Below are 17,298 nucleotides of genomic sequence, written 5' to 3' on the forward strand. Positions count from 1 at the left end.
TTTAGCCCACCATAGGCCCAAGTCCCGCAGACCTTATCTTTTTACATGCTGTAGTACCATTTTTGGGAGCATTTCGAGTTGCTATACATCAATATACCATTATATCCCAGACTTTAATATATGTATGCATTAAGTAAGTACGTAAATTGCAAAAAAGTGGAATAAACTACAAAAAAAAAGAAAAAATATATATTTTTACACATATTTCTAGTTACAGACATTTCGAGGTAGATCCGTCAAAACTGTAAATGCAAAAAAGTTGCACAAAATAGTTTCCAACTACAGGAAAATTATTTTGAGTGTCTTTATAATTTGACAGTTTACAAAAAAATCCAGCATGTACATCAAAATAAGCTCTAAGCCACCCAGAAACTATACAGCTGATCGGATCGGCAAAGTGTGTTTTGGATTATAATGTTTTTGTGGCTGTCAGCGCTTTTTACACGAGTTTTGCAAAAAGCCATTTGTGGAAAGAAACCGCGACCTGGGAAGTTGAATGCATAAGATGTAAGTACAACTCCTCCGGTTTCATTTGCAAAAAAATTATTGCGCTAGCTTATGTGGTTGCAGTTACACCAGGATTTAAAAATAGTTATGCAAATTGGAGTGTGCCCACTCCGATGGGCTTAAAAGTTTTTTTTTTAACTGCCAGGGTCAAAATGACCGCTCGACACTTCTAGCGGTTAATACTTATAATTACAACTGGCCACTAGATGTCACTAGAACGGTTTGTCTTTGAAGCTTTAGATAAATTTTTTTCTGATACCAGGAGAAAGTCTCAAAGGCTTCACAAAGCGTCATGCGCCCATCTCTACACTGATGAATCCACGGACCCACTCGCTACTTTAAACATCCAGATGCTCACTTTATGACAGCGTCCATTAGAGTCAAAAAGAGGACAAACCACCCAACAGGCTTGCAGTGGCTTTTTTTCTCCATACCTCACTTGTGCACTTTTAAAATGTCAAGTGACAGCAAAAACACATCACATCCATCTTTTGCACACAGTCTATGGTAAGAACCAGCTTGAGTTTTAAACCACAGGCGTAATCATAAAAAAAAATCTTTAAACGATTTTGACTGACCCACATTTTTTCACAGGACTGTTTAAAAGTTAAGACTTGGCTTTGGGGTTAAACTTTGATTTGGTTAGGTTGAGTTTAATGTAAATGTTTGGCACTTAATCATAATGACGAAACCTAGGAGGGTAAAAGGCTTGAAAATGTCAATGAATGACCTCAAAAATGTGTCAACCGTGTTTGTGTTTTAATGCATGCAGCAGTGGACCTGAGACACTCCTGACATGTGATGCTGTGCTTGTTCATGTTCACAGCACCACACGCTGACATAGATGCAGAGAACGTGGACAGACAGACAGAGATTCCTACAGTTATTAGAAACGAACCATAGTCTCAATTTCTTGTAATGCTAAATAATCCAGTTTCTGCCATATTAGCAAAGTAAAAGACTTTATTTGAAATTTTATTATCTCATTCTATTTGTAGGAATCCATTGCTTGGGTCCATTTCACACCGGCCTTGAAACTCAACTAGCTGAAGTTATGTGTGCCTAACTGCAATAATGACTGCACTTTAACAAAGTGTTAAAGTTAACAACTGCCATACACGGAGAATGAGAGGAAAAGTATAACGTATTCCTGAGCTCCCCCCATCTGGCCCGCAGGAGCTTATTCCACAAAATGAGAATCTTTTTGTGGAACCGAATGGCACATGAGAATTCAATGTCATTCCACTGTGGGTTTGAATTCTGATCGTTTCCTTTGCTGAGCCCAGGTTTTATCCAGTTAGAAACAGAAGATTAGGCCCTTTCCCTGCCAGGAGAGCTTTCATTTCCATGCTGAAATATCGCTGATGTAGCGTTGGCTCCTTAATCTGATAATCAGATCCCCTAGAACTTCCTCTTTTTTGTGCCCTTCTTGTCTCCCGTGGACCTTTAATCCTCCTCTCTGTTGCCCTTTTCTCCTCATTCTGCACCCCTTATCATTTCCAAGAATTTACTCCCCCCCCTCTATTTCCCTGCTTCCCTTTTCTTCCTGTACTTCTTCTCTCTTCCATTCAACACATTCGGCTGCCAACAAAGATAAAAAGCTAAGCTCTTTCTAATGCACCCGATTGATGGACAGGCACAGATCCAATGAAGCGTTGCCCTTCAATTAAGCCTCTGTGGTCACCTGGCAACAGTGTTAACGAAGTGTACCCTTCAATTAAGTCTCACCGGTTACTCAGCAGAAGCCTGAGCCAATGAGGCGTGAGCAAAGGTTGCTGCTAAGTCGTTAACGCTCCCTTCAAGGCCCCCGAGTGCAGCACTGGCTTTAATCACTCAGTCGCCATTTAGCGCTGTTGCACAGATGTGTGTGCGCGTGCGTGTGTGTGTGTTTATTATCACGCGTGCTCACGGCTCATTGGAGGTGCTCGTAACATCAAAGGCATTGATGTTACGAGAGGCTTGTTTATGAGGTGTTCATGGTAACTCCCCCAAACAATACAGGTGCAGGGCTTCGGCTTTTATTACAAGTCATCCTTGGAAATGCTTTATTGCTTCTGGAGGCTGAGCCTTTCTGGGGATCTCTGTTGTGCTTGAAGAAAGGGCCGTGTTAAAGGATGGATTCCTCTGTAGTGGAGATGCATCTGCTTCATAATGATATCTATTAAAAGAGGGGGAGGCAGTGCAGGAAAAGTGGATTAAAAAGAGGAGAGGATGGGGTCTGAGTGAGGAGGAGTGAGAGGAAGAGGGAGGCAGAGCGGCGAGGATAATGACAGGAGGCGAGAACGAGTGGGACAGAGAGAAAGAGTGAGTCCAGGCAGCTCATCGGTGGCCTCACAAGAGAGTGGGCTGCCGCCTGGAAGTGATAATTAGTGCATCCTCAGAGGCTGCAAGGCTGCACAGGGCCACTCTTCTGCCCCCAGTTTAGCTGCACTACAGAGGATAAACTGCACCAGTGAGGCTTTATTATCTTTGTCTTTGGTCTGGGTTGTTTTCCCCAGAGCATCATAACTTTGGAAATGATGAGAGCTTTCAGACCGTCATCAGGAGCTCAACCCTTCACTGAGATGGAGAAATATTTTTCAGACAGCTCTCTCTTCATTTCCAGATCTTGTATTTTTGTGACATCACAGATGCACTTGTCTCCTGCTTTTCCTTATTTTCTGTCATATTTACTGTGTTTCAACGTTGGATGTTCATATTCAACATGGACACCCTTTGAAATAATGTGATCAGTGTACGTACAAGTGATGCCCATGAGCCATGAGCTCAGGATCCAGACCACAGACAAGCAGCCTTCAGACGAGCCTCTGTTCTCTTTTTGCTCAGCAGTGGTTTTCTCTTTGGACTCCATTTTTGCCCGGTCTCTTTCTTATGGTTGAATCATGACCTCTGACCTTTACCAACGCAAGTGAGGCCTGCAGGTCTGTAGATGTTGTTCTGTGTTCATCCTGGTGGATGAGTCATCGATGCACTTTTGGAGGAATTTTGGGCTTTTGGACAACATTGAAAAGTTATTATTTTGAACCGTGAACGATTTTCTAGTGGCGTCCGAGATAAAAAGCATTAAGGTGGAAATGAGTAGAAAATGTTCACTTTAATCATCATGTTGTCACCATTTATGTTCTTGCTTCCCTGCTGTCACGACTTTATCGGCAACCATTAATAGCTCAAATGAGCTTTGGCTCATTACTCTTGTAATACAGGAAATAGAGGAAAAGTTTCCACCACACACAAATCAAACTTTAGCTCCCTGGATGAAAGTTAAATCACTGCAGCAAGCCTAGATAGGCTTACTTTTTTAACTGTGAGGCTCTTTTTAAGGAGAAAATGCACATTTCTCTCAGAACCTTACTGAGGATGCAGTTTAGTTCTATATTGTCATTTTCAAGAGACAGGTCTGAAAGTGAAGCAGTTCAGTTATTCTGCAGTAACTGCTGCAATAAAACAGGTATTACAAACCTGACAAAGTCAAATCCCAGTGAAACCCCAAGTCCCGTCAAGCCCCAAAGTCCCAAATCCTAAAGAAGGTTTGAAGCTAGGTGTCAAATCTTAAATCAGGTCAAAGCTTCAGCAAATAGCAGCTGAGACGTAGTCAGGTAACCTCAGATCAGGTAGAACAAGTCCAAGCCAAACCTTGTCAGGGCTGGTAGCTTGTAGCTAGTAGCTAATGTAAAGTGACATCATAAACTAACTAAATAAAAACTTTTCCTACCTCTTTATATGTGAGCGAAGCCTTGAGATTGTCAGAGTCTTCCTCCCCTCACCCCAGCAGATGCCCCTCCCCCATCCCCGAGTCTGATTCTTCCCGTTAAAAGGAGTTTTTTCTTCCCACTGCCGCCAAATACTTGCTCACAGCAGGTTGTCCGATTGTTGGAGTTTTCTCTGTATTATTCTCTGTATTATTGTTCAGTCTTTACTTTACAATACGAAGCTTCGAGAGGTGACTGCTGTTGTTGGACTCAAATGAGTTTTCACAGATTAACGTTAAATCAGAAACTTCTCTGCGTTTAGTCAAATAAAACAAAACTCATATTAAGGTTTCCACATATCTGTAGCTTTATGGTGACTCAGGTACAAGCCTAAACTAGCCTAACCCCAGGTGACAGTCACTGTGCAAATATATGAGTGATGCATGAACATTGCCGCGGTATTTGTTACCGACAAATTCATAAAAAAATAACTTTAAAGCTATCTGAACCCATCTGAAAATGTGCACTTTATTCTGCACCATGATGGAAAGCATTCTTGCTTTTCATAATGAGATTACTGTAAAGCCATTATACAGAGTGCTTTGCATACAGTATCGTTCATTTCCCTTGCTTAAAAAAATGGCAGCATGAAATATGAAATGTTTGTGCGTATTTGTGTGCATGCAAATGATGTGACAGTGGGAGCGTAAACAGCCGCATTACCGGGACTGATGTTAGCAGTGCTCAGAGAGTGCCGCTCATACATGTTTCATGATGTCAAACTCCAAGTTCAGCAGAGACACTGCTGCAGGAAAATGCATGGGCCAATGCAACATTTAGTAGGTGCAGGCACAAACTCGGTAAAGACATGAGTTGAATGAGACTTCAGTCTTTTGAGATTTGGAGTAGTTTCAGTTTACAGTACTTTTCCTCTCCACCTACACTACACACTCATAAACATACAACCTCAATTGTGTTTGTCATGATTGGGTATAAAAGGAGCATCCCCAGAAGGCTCAGCTGTTCACAGGCAAGGACGGGGCGAGGTTCACCACTTTGTGAACAACTGCGTGTTTAAGCAGTTTAAGAACAACGTTTCTTAATGCACAATTGCAAGGAATCTTGGGATTTTTCTACTGTCCATAAAAAGATTCAGAGCTCTGCAAGTAAGCGGCAAGGCCGAATAAGAACACTGGATGCCCATGACCCTCGATCCCTCATTTGGCACTGCATTAAAAACCAACATCATTCTGTAAAGCTATTACTATGCGGGCTCAGTTAACACAGTTCATCGCTACATCTACAAGTGCAAGTTAAAACTCTACCATGCGAAGCGAAAGCCATATATCAACAACACCCAGAAATGCTGCTGGCTTCTCTGGGCCTGAGCTCAGCTGACACAGACTGACGTAAAGTGGAAAAGTGTGCTGTGGCCTGACGAGTCCACAAATCTTGTGGCAAAGAGGAAAAGGACCATCCGCACCATGCCCCTGTCCCAGCAGTGTTGCAGGCATCAAATTCAAAATGAGTGAAAATTTGCAAAACAACAATAAATCTGATCAGTTTGAACATTAGCCATATTGTCTTTGTAGTGTATTCAATTGAATATAGGTTGAAAAGGATTTGCAAATCATTGTATTCTGTTTTTATTCATGTTTCGCACGACGTCCCAACATTGGAATCTGGGTTGTACATCCTCAGAACAGCGTGCTGAATCCACTGAACAGTTTTCCATTCTTCTGAAAAGAAGACTTTATGTCACGGTTCCTTATTCATGGTGTTTACACACAGATTAAGAATAAAAGAACAATTTTTATTTAGACCTTTATGAATCAAATAATATTAGCTCAACAGTGTTTAGTGATCAATATCCATCACAAAAAAACAAAGAAAAAAATCACACAGTACAAGTTTAGCCATGAATATTTTTTTAATTTTTGGTAATTATAAATATCTGCTTTAAATACACTAACAAAATAGCTTGGACATTTTTCATGACTCGATATAGTAACAGCTTCCCAAAAATTGAGATACTTTGAAAATTTCAGGATCTACAAACCTGAGCCACAACGAAAACAAAAGATCAACAGAAGGTTTGGTAACCGATGCTACACAGTAGCTGATAGAAGATGAGCAGCTCCAGTCCTCCACGAGTTACCAGCGCCGCGAAACGCATTACTGACACGTCAGCAAGCTCCGGCTGAAAACAAAAGATCTGAATACACAACAGCCAGATTAACAATTCGACTTCATCGTCTTTAGACAGCGTTGAATGATTGGGAGATTGACTGCAATGCACTTATATTTGATTAAAAGCTTCACAACAGTGTAAATTTCAGAGATCTGTAAACGCTGCACATGATTCAGCAGAAGTAAACACACATATCCAATCAGCAAAGGTTCATGTACTCTAATGTAAAGAAAATAGAAAATACCCTCACATGTATGGAGTTACATTTGTGCCACAAGTCAGTGCAGACCTGATTTTTGCCATGTGACAATCAATCTACTTCTTCCTATGCTTAGAGTTGAAGCACAAATGACTCTCTGTAAGTCAGAGCAGCATCTGCTGTGCTGATTAACTACGCGTATGTGGGTGCCAGTTTCCTCCTAAGGGTGAGGGAAGGATACTCTTCTTTGTTGGTACAAGTTGTTGCAAGCATCGTTTAGCTGTACACACAATAGGTGTCGAGAGAAAGCCACCTGCTCCCGGTTCCCTTTGTTCTTATTAATATTACATGTTGTATACCTATGATGCAAAGCTTTCAGGGAATTACATCTTTAAAGAACAAAACAGAACAACATTAAGCGCACACACACACACACACACACACACACACACACACACACACACACACACACACACACACACACACACACACACACACACACACACACACACACACACCAGTGTTTGTATTGATTTTGCTTCCTGTTGGAGAATTTTCAAGGGAAAAAAGTTCCCCCTTCAGAAACTTGTCCACTATCTAGATTTCCATCTGTTCAGTTACTTTTTGTGATTCTGCATTAATTCTGCACATAACTCGTTTGTGATGAGTACACATCCTTCAGGATACCTTTGAAAAGCCCACACAGACGTGCAGAAAGACCTCACTGCAGCGAGTAGGTGGTGGAGGATGGATTGTCGTGCTTGCTCCCATTTTAGTGAACTGCTAATTCTTTCAAAGAGACACCGAGGTCTTCCTCTCGGGTGTCGCTAATCCCCTAAACATCTGATCACGTCAGAAAGTTGCAGCTGCAGTTTGTAGCAATGCTATGGATGCGGTCTCCTTCCTTACAGATGTTGATGCTGTGTAATTTTGTTTTGTTTCCTTCCTTCACCTGGATGCTGAGGTCATGCCAGCCGCTGATTTTCCTTCGTGAGCCATCGTGGAGGGTTTGGGTTGGGCCACTTTCAGTCCACTTTAAAGCTGCATTGAATCATCTGAAAAACTGTTTTCCTTGATGAGATCAGTTTAAAATTCAACGCTGGTTGTGGAAACGGGGAACTTTTAACACCTGTTTAAGGAAGGTGTAGGTTGTGTTGCTAATCTGTCTTTAAAGCACTTTTTGGTGGTTTAATGACCTGTTTGTTTTGAATCATAGTGAATGGCTCTCGGTCTTCTGGCATTAGTTGTTTCAATGTTCAGGACAAACCTTCTGTAAACCAGCTTTGAGCTTTTAGGCTACGTGAAACTTTGACAGCAAACAATAAAGGTGATTATCCACACTGACTGTGGGGAAGATTCCTAAAAACTACAGTCGCTCCTGTCTAAAAAACAGCTGTTTAAGTGTAACCTATGATATTTTACATGTTGCTTTTTAAGATACTGTATATGTGTATTCTGAATGAACAACCATCCAAGGTTAAATTTTCATTCACGTGGCACTCAACGAGCGGGCAGCAGTGACCTCTAAATCCAGGGAAAAGAACGCCGCGTTTCTTGTTGAAAAGTTTAAAATTGAAAAAGGAGGAAGTGTCTGAAATAGGATAATAAATATCTGAGGTTCTGCACCTTTATGCTACACCTACGCAAGCATTTTCAATAATTTTTCTTGATTAGACATCTTCTGAGGACCGTGTAGGAGTATTGCCGACATGCTGTGATAAACTACGGACCTGAAATCAGGTTTAGTACACGTTCTGTGGTATTTAATTCTTCTGAATATTTAGCCAAGGTTTGGGCCACCCTAACAAATTCTTAGTTTAGGTGTGACTTTGACCTGTACTGACCTCAGCAGTCACCATGATGGACTGAGCGCTCTCATCACTGCGTCTCTGCTGTAAGCTCTTAAAAGCCAGAGCCGTCGAGGAGAGCGCTGTGGCCACGTCTTCTGCTGCTCTAAGGTTGCATTGTGTGATTACTCTCTTCAAACGCGTTGGAGAGGCATCCTTTATAAGGTCAATGAGAAAAAGCTGATGGGAGCAGTTAGTAATTTACAGACAGCACAGATGCAGCCAGACAATGTGAGGATGAAAACTGTAGTCAGACACCGAGCTGGGCCAACGTGAGCAGGGTTGGTTTATAACAAACCCCCCACCATATTAACAAAAAGTCTGGTTCTGAAAGGGCAAATGTGCACATCATTCCCACTTTTTCCATATGCTGAGGGATACTGCAGGTATCTATTAAAGTCAAAGCAAAGCATCTGATACACAGCCACCTGTGGGCAACCAACACGACATCTGTAGGTTTTTGATCCAACTGGATTATCTTTGCACTCACGTTATATTTCTGAGTGTTGAGAGGGCTTTGAAACATGATTTTTGAGATAAAGTTAAAAGAAAAACTTAAATTTTAAATAGTGAGGAAATCTAAGAGTTAGTTGTTTTTCTGCAGAGATAATTCAGCATTTCTAAAATCGTGCACACTGCAGCACACTGCTCCAGGTGTCAGTGGACGGATGCCGTGGAAGCTCCATCTTCTCCACATCACGAAGTCTTTTGTCCTGGCAGGTGTTTCCAGATTTCTGTTTAGAAGTGTACACACACGCCAGAATGATTGGCGGTTCTGTCTGTAAACCATTTAATCCCAAAACACACTCTGAAACCCCTGAGTGACGGTGTTTCTATCACAGTGCCAGTTTAAATCACTCTGTGGTATTCTTCATTAGACCAGCTCCTTTTTAGTGACATCAGGAAATCTATAGCACCTGCTCGGTCGCTCCGCTCCAGTCGAGCGGTGATGGTAACGATTTAAAACCTGCCCTAAAAATCAAACGTGAGCAACACGCCGGCTGCTTTGCAACAATACGCTCACCTCGCATCTGTCCGTCTGCACGCAAACATATTGAACCGCGCTCACTCAATTTGTTTTGAGATTGTGTGATGAGGCTGTGGCAGCTCAGGCCTGAACTTAAACTACCGACTGGGAGCCAGAATACATCACAGGCCCGCTCCTGCAATAACCAGACTGCTTACATGATTTCATGAGCCTGTCTCCCGGAACAAGTGGCTATATTTCTCATTTCCATCGCAGAGTGGGGAGTTTTAAGAGCTCCGGCTCCATCTGTGAGTGTCTCTTCTCCCAGGTCATTGGTATAAAATGGTTATTAGGTTACTAATGGTCCGTGTCTGATTGGAGCACATCTGCTTCTATGCAGATTCTCCTTAAAAATAAGTCCAGTACTGAAACTAACTTTTTGAGAGCTTAGTTTGATGCTGAGGTCAGTGTGTTAGTCCATCTCTAACTGGACTATCATTTGTGGACCAGACCTCTATGATGGTCCATCCTGGCTTTGGGTCAGTTTGGTTTTTCGGTGTGAAGTGGCAGACTTCCTCAGTTAGACCAGTCCATCACATGAAAGGTCTCCTAATGTCTGACTGGTGTCACTACGTTCACTGTGGCAGGACAGTCAGTATGTTGGTGATGGTCCATTTCTGATCCGTGCAGTCCTGAATTGCCAGCTGGAAACTGAACTCTGACTGTCGGCTCTCCACCAGCTCCAGACAGCGCTGCGACTCCATGTTTTGGATGGGACCACCCTGGAGAGACAGAGACAAATGAGGTGAGGAATATCTCAGCATACAGGCAGGACGGGTGTGACGTTCTACTGGTGTTTTTGGACGAGCAGTAACCTCCATGGCTGAAGAGCAACGCGCACGAGTGTCAAAAACTGCAGTTGCTCTAATGGCCACTCAAGTCAATTCCTATAGATTCCAATGGTAAAAATGCACAATTTCAGCATTATAGCCTGGCTATTATAGACTATTGGCTATACTGTATATAGATATATCTATGTATGTAGACAGGGTGGCTTTAGCTCAGGAGGTACAGCAGGTCATCTACTGATCGGAAGCTTGGTGGTTTGATACACCAACATACACATATATTAAGTGCACCATCCTCAAAAGCAGAGCAACAATCTCCATATTCATGGAGAAACAGGAAGCAACTTTTCAAATGAAACCGAGTCTATGCAACGTTTACAACACGTCTGCCATAAAACGTATGAGGCAGTTTACAGCAGAGCTGTCAGGTATCTCAAGCATATTTTGACCTTGGCTTTGGACTTTTGCCGCTTTAAGACTGTAGCGTGAGAGTCCAGACTGACGCCTTATTAGAACCGTATTAGTTACCGAACACACCACACACAGATGGTCTGTAGTAGTATTTTGTGTATGTACGGTCAACTAATGTCCAGTAATATTTAAACATTTGGTGCTATGGTAATTATGCAATGAAGCTAATATTTCATTATTATAAATTCAGCCTCCACAGGTGATTGATGTTTATTACATAGTGAGTATTTTACCATTCAATTAACAGTTATTTAGATGTTTTGGCAATGCTGCTCCTGTGACATCTGTGCCAGTAAAGCTGACTGAAGGGAACTGACCTGAGAGAGGGGGACACAAAAAGCTTGTGTGTGTCTGTCTGTGTGCACGTCGCTTCACAACAATGTCATTTTCAATAAGAGGCTTGCTTCACTGTCTGAATGCACGCTGGGCTGCTGCCTCTCCATTCCTTGAACAATGCGCTGGCACCTAAAAGTAGGTCCTTAGTTATGTGGCAAACAACAGTAATATGTTTTAATGAGCCCGAGCGCAGTGAGAGCGGAGACTGAACCAGCGCTGCTTTGAAATCAATATGCTCTACACCTCCCAGCATTACATGCACAAGCACAAAGGAACAGCCATCAGCCTGAGGACAGAGCTGACTGTACAGCAGTGTTTTCGTGTTCCTAAACACACCGCTAACCCTGCATGCTGTTCTCGAATGCCTGACTACATTAGAAACACAACAAAAAAGCGGACCTGTGCACGGCGCTAACACAGTGCTCTTCTCTCAGCTCACTGAAAAGGTATCGATTCTCTCTGCTTGCTTTTCTCTGTGCACAGCTGCTCAGGCACAGAGCTGTTCACCCACAAAACCCAAGCTGCTGACACGTAAGAGTGACCAAAGCATACATGCACATATATGACCTGTCATAAACATGCATTCATGCAGAGAGCGGGACAGAAACGTGGAGCTCCATCTGTCTCTGAGATTTGAACCTGACCTTACGCTGACCCCAGGCTGATCACCGTAGCTGGATGTGTCCCATTATACACTCGGAATACTCGAGGGCTTCTTATCGAAGCTCAAGGTAAGTATGTGCAATATTTTCACAGCCAAAAAGGAGAAAAAGTGTTCCAAAGCACACTTTCTAAGAGCACCTTTATGCAAGAAAGAATATAAAGAATAAACCTCTTTAACAAGAACTTTATTGTGTTCGCTAAGCCTGTTTATTATGCTTAAAGTGTGACTGCATTACTGCTTCTTTACTGACTAATGCTTTGTGTTTTGCATTTTCCTTCACCTGCACCCAGAGACAAGACACATTCCTCGAAATCGACTAACGTGCTTTCTGAAGTCCTTCTGGGTTCCTGTTTGGTTTCTTATTGTTATATTTAAAACACAAGGCCTGAAAGCTTAGTGAGTCCGTTTAAACCCTGGAGTTTCAGGGTCATGATAGACGAACTCACTTATTACCTTTTTAGTTTTTGGCATTATAATACATGCTGCAAACCTCACCTACCCCAGGGCAAAACTTAGATGTAACAAGGGCCAACCACCAATGTGGAAAACAGTAGAAACCAAGGTTATTATAGTTAACTAAAACTGAACTAAAAAACTAAAACTAGATGTGAAAATACATTTTATTTAATTACAACAGAAATAAAAACGATACTTTTGAACTAAAATTATTTCACAAATGTAAAAAAAAATGACCTAAAATAAAAAATGTTTAGTGAAAATATTCTTAGCTTTAGCGTCTGTTAGCTTGGTTAAAGTGGCTGTGAGACGAACATTTTCAAACAATAAAAACTGAACTGAAGTAAGAAAATTCACTCTGGAAACTAACTGATGCAAAAAAAGACGAGAAAACGAGAAACTACAAAACTATAATAACTGTGGTGTCAACATTTCTGATGCACAGGTGAGAAAAAACCTCTGATGCTCTTAAGAGAAAATGTTTTTGCAGAGATTACTTCGAGCTAACCCTAAAACCGGCCACCCGAGTCTTATATCGCACTTGCTGATCTTGTATCAGATTTGAATTTTTAAAAAATATTTCTTCCCTTTATGCCCTTTACAGACCTGTAACTGAGCTCAGGTCTCGTGTCCTGCACTGTGAGCATTTTTTCCAGCTTTCCTTCCTGGATGTAAAAACCTTCTGTGTCTTTTGCCTTCATCTTTCTATATTCATGTTCTCATTGTTACTTGGCTGCAGTTTAAAGATTCAGATTTAGGACCTTCATCTGCTTCAGAGCTGCATTTGGATCCTTTTTTGTCCAAACTGATATATTTTCAAATTCATATTTAAGCAGAGGATTTTTCTTTTGGAGGGCATGAAGGTTGCAATTTGACTCAGAGGCTGTAATAAAGGGCGACACAAATAGGAGCCTCGTTGGAGATTAAAAGGGACATCCTTCTGAAGTGTTAGCACTTCCAAACCCAGGAGTAGATAATAGCTTCATCCAGGAAATACGCTACGAGCCATCCCTCATTTCTTTTCATTTTGCTTTAAAGAAGCCAGACTGACCATTTTCACAGGACAAAGCATAACAAAGGGCACTGAACTAAAGGGAGAAACTGAATTGCATCTCTACATAACAGACAAATTGGCAAAGAAACAATGAAATTTTATCTTTATCGCTGGTACTTTGTCTCTAGAAAGCTGTCAAAAGAAAAACATATTTGTTCCCATTTCTTCACTTGAATCTATGAAAAATGCCACAAATATTTCAGTTTGACAGAAATAAAAAAGTTTTCTTTTAAACAATAAGGCGATTTCCAAAGACTTATTAGCTGCAACCTTAGGGTATCTCACACGGTGTGCAGAGTTTCCACAAACTGTAGAAAAACAACAAGAGGAAGACAAACAGAGAAATGACAGACCTAAAAAACTCTACAACAGATGAAGAGCATCTGAAGGTCACGTTGTTAAGAAACGGGACCTGATAGAGAAACCGGGAGCTGATTCATCTACTGTTCACTGAAGCCTCATCAGGAATGGGCTCAGAGGAAGTGTGGCTCTCAAGATGCCATTTTTCAGACCTGAGGTGTGTCAAATTGTACAAGATCATGAGATTGGCAGTCAAACACAACACTAACTACATGGCAACACCATGATACCGTCGTCACCATTTGACAGGATCAATATTTGACAGCACAGTGTTGTTAGCGAAAAACCCAGCAAAACAAAACAAGTAAATTAGTGAAATTCAGTCAGAATCGAGTCTGAAGAAGATTGTTCTTTCAAGCTACAGTTTTATATTTGCTTGTATGGCTCTGTTCTGTCACCTCCCTACCTTTCCACACTCATAAATGGAGTAACAATAATAATATTAATAATGGATTGGATTTATATAGCGCTTTTCAAGGCACCCAAAGCGCTTTACAATGCCACTATTCACTCACTCTCACATTCACATTCAAGAGTGAGACTTGTAAGCAGACATCAACTCAAAACAATCTTGTTAAAGGTGAAGCAGAATCCATATAGATTGATGCAGGTGTACTGTGGAACACATGGAGCTTCACACATGCTATCCCCCACCCCTCATCCAAGCACAGAGCAGGCATTGGTGTAAAAGGATGAAAGCAGGAATTGGGGTGGATGTGGGTTGTAAAGCGGCTTGCAGATAAAGAAGCCCAACTATCAAAAGCAGTGTTACTAAAAGCAGTTTGAAGCCTGACTAAATGAAGCCATTTTGCTGTGAGACAGAGTGCACGTACTCTGCCAGAGTGGCATTGACATTTTCAGGTTTCCATCATCTTCTGCAGTGAGCCGCTAATGGGACGTTATAGCAGGAGGAAGCAATCATAGTAGTCTTCCTTTGATGCCTTTTACTGTATATAGTATAGTAGAAGCAGGCTTGTGCCCCATTAAAGTAATCACAATGATCATTCTTGCCTCCTCTGCTGAAAACCAGTCAATTGGCTCTGTCTAAGTGTTTGACCTCCTGAGTCACTTCCAGCACATGTACTTAGAAAGTCTATGTGCTAACTCTGCAGCTAAGACTAAGTGTACAGGAGCGGAGCCGGTGTATATACACAATCGCACACATTGATGTTCCCCTATGCACAGACACAGGCACATATATACAAGCACAGAAAACCATGTGGCATTTATCCAGCACCATGTCCTCGATGCTGCAGCGAGCCTGCCTGTGATTCTGCAGAGTGCAGCGTCGGACCGCACTATTGATTCCTTGCTATTAAGGCGGGAACACTAGTTAATCAGTCGGTCAGAGAGCCAGTCAGCCAGAAAGCTATCAAGCAGCCAGTCAGGGGGTTGGGCTGGCAAGTCAGACGGTCTGAGAGCCAGACGCTCAATCATCAAATCATTCACCTCGAAGGATGCGGTGAGTAAAAGCACCCCGAGAAGACAAAGAGCACCGAATGCTGCGGCAGCAAGCGTGAGGCGCTAGAGTCTGTTCATGCTAAAATACACCCAGTTTACTTTTACACGAGCAGAACAGCAAACATCCCAGAGTCTCTCAGCTTGATACAAATCCAGGATCATCTACAGATACAAACAGCCTCGCGGGCTTTCTTTGATAGAAACTGTGATAGCCTTCAAAGTGCTTTGTGACATCTGCTAACATTTAGTTTACACCAACATTCAGCTCACATCTTTTGTGATTCATTCATTCTTTTCCACAGCTGCCCATTATTCTGTCTCTTTGTGACAAGAAAAATATACATAAGAAAAGATTTTTTAAAAGTACTCACAACATTACACCCACAGGCGGGCACTTTCTGTTTATTGTTGTACCCTCGACAATCCCAAGCGCATGAGCTTTTCAGCTGGGAGCAGGCTGCTGTTTTCAGTGAAACAGCTTTGATAAAACCAAGACATCTTCCAACCTTAATGACCATTTACAGTCTCCTGCCCCTCTTAAAATTAGCCAGAGGAGTGTAGTATGGACATAGATTTAAGTTTACCTCAAACACAGAAGGTGATGGACCTTTTCTGAAGAGACTTTGCAATCTGGCTGATAAATAATAGTGTCGTTCATGTTTAAATACAAAGGTTCTGTACTCCGAGTGAATGCAATGCATTATTAATGCGGCGAGCCATGACTCATCCTTCAGAGAGAACAACAGGACGGTCTTCCCATGGTCACTGCACGGTGACAAAAAGAATATTATTTTAAACCCCCGTCTCTCTGCACTCATGTTGGAACAGCTTCACTTATCTAACAAGAAGGTTCGACCCGTTTTCACACCCAACTCCTAAATACATACGTTGTCAGCATATAACGGGTCGGGTCAGCTTCACATTGTGATGCATCAGATACTCCCTTAGTATCAGTTTTTTGCAGGTTAGTCCAGCAGACCCAACAGGAGTCCCCAACAGCTGAAAGTGATGAGGGGAGCCTGAAAGCTAGAGTGGTTCGGCACCATTGCTGGGCTCATACATGTAAATGACGTGAAAATGGAAACGTAACTTTGTAACCAAGTAAATGTCAGAGGCAGAGAGTGATCTCATCATTTCCTCAGAGATTATTAAGTATTCTGATAATGTGAAAGAGTCACTGTAACAGTCCACCATCCTCCTCATGTGGAGTTTAGCAGGTTTTGGTTCTTCCTCACACACAGAATCTATGCTAAAACTGTCATAGTCCCTTTGGTAGGTCTATGATTGGTCTTTCAATTAGGTCTATATTTCCTTCTGGGTTTGAGAAGCTTTTGAGGTTCACGTTTCTTTCTTTTCCCTTCCTTCACTCTTGTCTTTGTGTTAGTCTTTTGTCTTTGGTTCTCCTGTTTAATTGCGTCACGTTAATCATCTTCAGTCACTTCTCTCTCGTTTGATTTTGGTAAGTGTGCTCTGTGTCTTACGCCGAGCTCAGGTGTAGCTCAGGTGGTAGAGCAGGTCATCTACTGATCGGAAGGTTGGTGGTTCGATTCCCGGCTTCCCCTAGTCTGCATGCCAAATATCCTTGGGCAAGATACTAACCCGAAATTGCTCTCCGATGCATCCATCGGAGTATGAATGTGTGTGAATGTCAGTTGTGCTTGTGCGAATGGGTGTGAATGGGTGAATGCACAAGTTGTGTAAAGGGCTTTGAGTGCTCAGAAGAGTGGAAAAGCGCTATATAAGAACTAGTCCATTTACCATTTACTTTCCCATCTCGTTTGGTTAGTTGTCTGCAGCTGTTTCCCAGCTGCTCCCACTTCCCTCATTACCTTTTGTTTGAATTGTCTCAGTGTCCCCTTGTGCTTTGTTGAGACATTCACATATAGCTACATGCTGCAGATCGTGTATAATCTCTTGTTTTCTGGATTCTGGAGTCACTGTCTTGTTTTCTCATCTTGGTGTTATTCATGTGTCCTGCGTTTGGACCCCCAACTTACTGCAACAATCACACAGCCTTAAATATGACAAGAAAAGGGGTTTCCCTGTGCACAGGAAATGTGTACCTGAGAGAATATATAGATATGATAAGAAGGGTTTCCTGATCAAGTGTTGCGAGCGACCCTTGGAAAACCTGCACAGCTGCACTGGAGGTCCTTACATGCTTTATTTTTTTGTTATGAATCAGCATTAATATACAGAGAGCAGACAAGGAGGCTAGAAATGACTTATAACAGTGCATTCTTAGTGG

The 17,298-nt window shown here is 42.0% G+C and overlaps 1 protein-coding gene across 1 annotated transcript in view; it reads right to left on the reverse strand.

Moving 5' to 3' along the window:
• Positions 1-6,118: 6,118 nt before the first annotated feature.
• Positions 6,119-17,298, reverse strand: part of galnt18a (UDP-N-acetyl-alpha-D-galactosamine:polypeptide N-acetylgalactosaminyltransferase 18a) — a 178,217-nt gene continuing 167,037 nt past the window's right edge. The window contains exon 11 of the mRNA XM_085414982.1: positions 6,119-10,182. Within this exon, the coding sequence (XP_085271108.1) occupies positions 10,036-10,182 (147 nt within the window). The 3' untranslated portion in view covers positions 6,119-10,035. The remainder of the gene's footprint in view (positions 10,183-17,298) is intronic.

The sequence above is a fragment of the Rhamphochromis longiceps genome, linkage group LG7 (genome assembly GCF_057381845.1).
Source record: "Rhamphochromis longiceps isolate RC_006_pf linkage group LG7, R_longiceps_female_GT1.1, whole genome shotgun sequence".
In the NCBI taxonomy this organism is placed as follows: Eukaryota; Metazoa; Chordata; class Actinopteri; order Cichliformes; family Cichlidae; genus Rhamphochromis; species Rhamphochromis longiceps.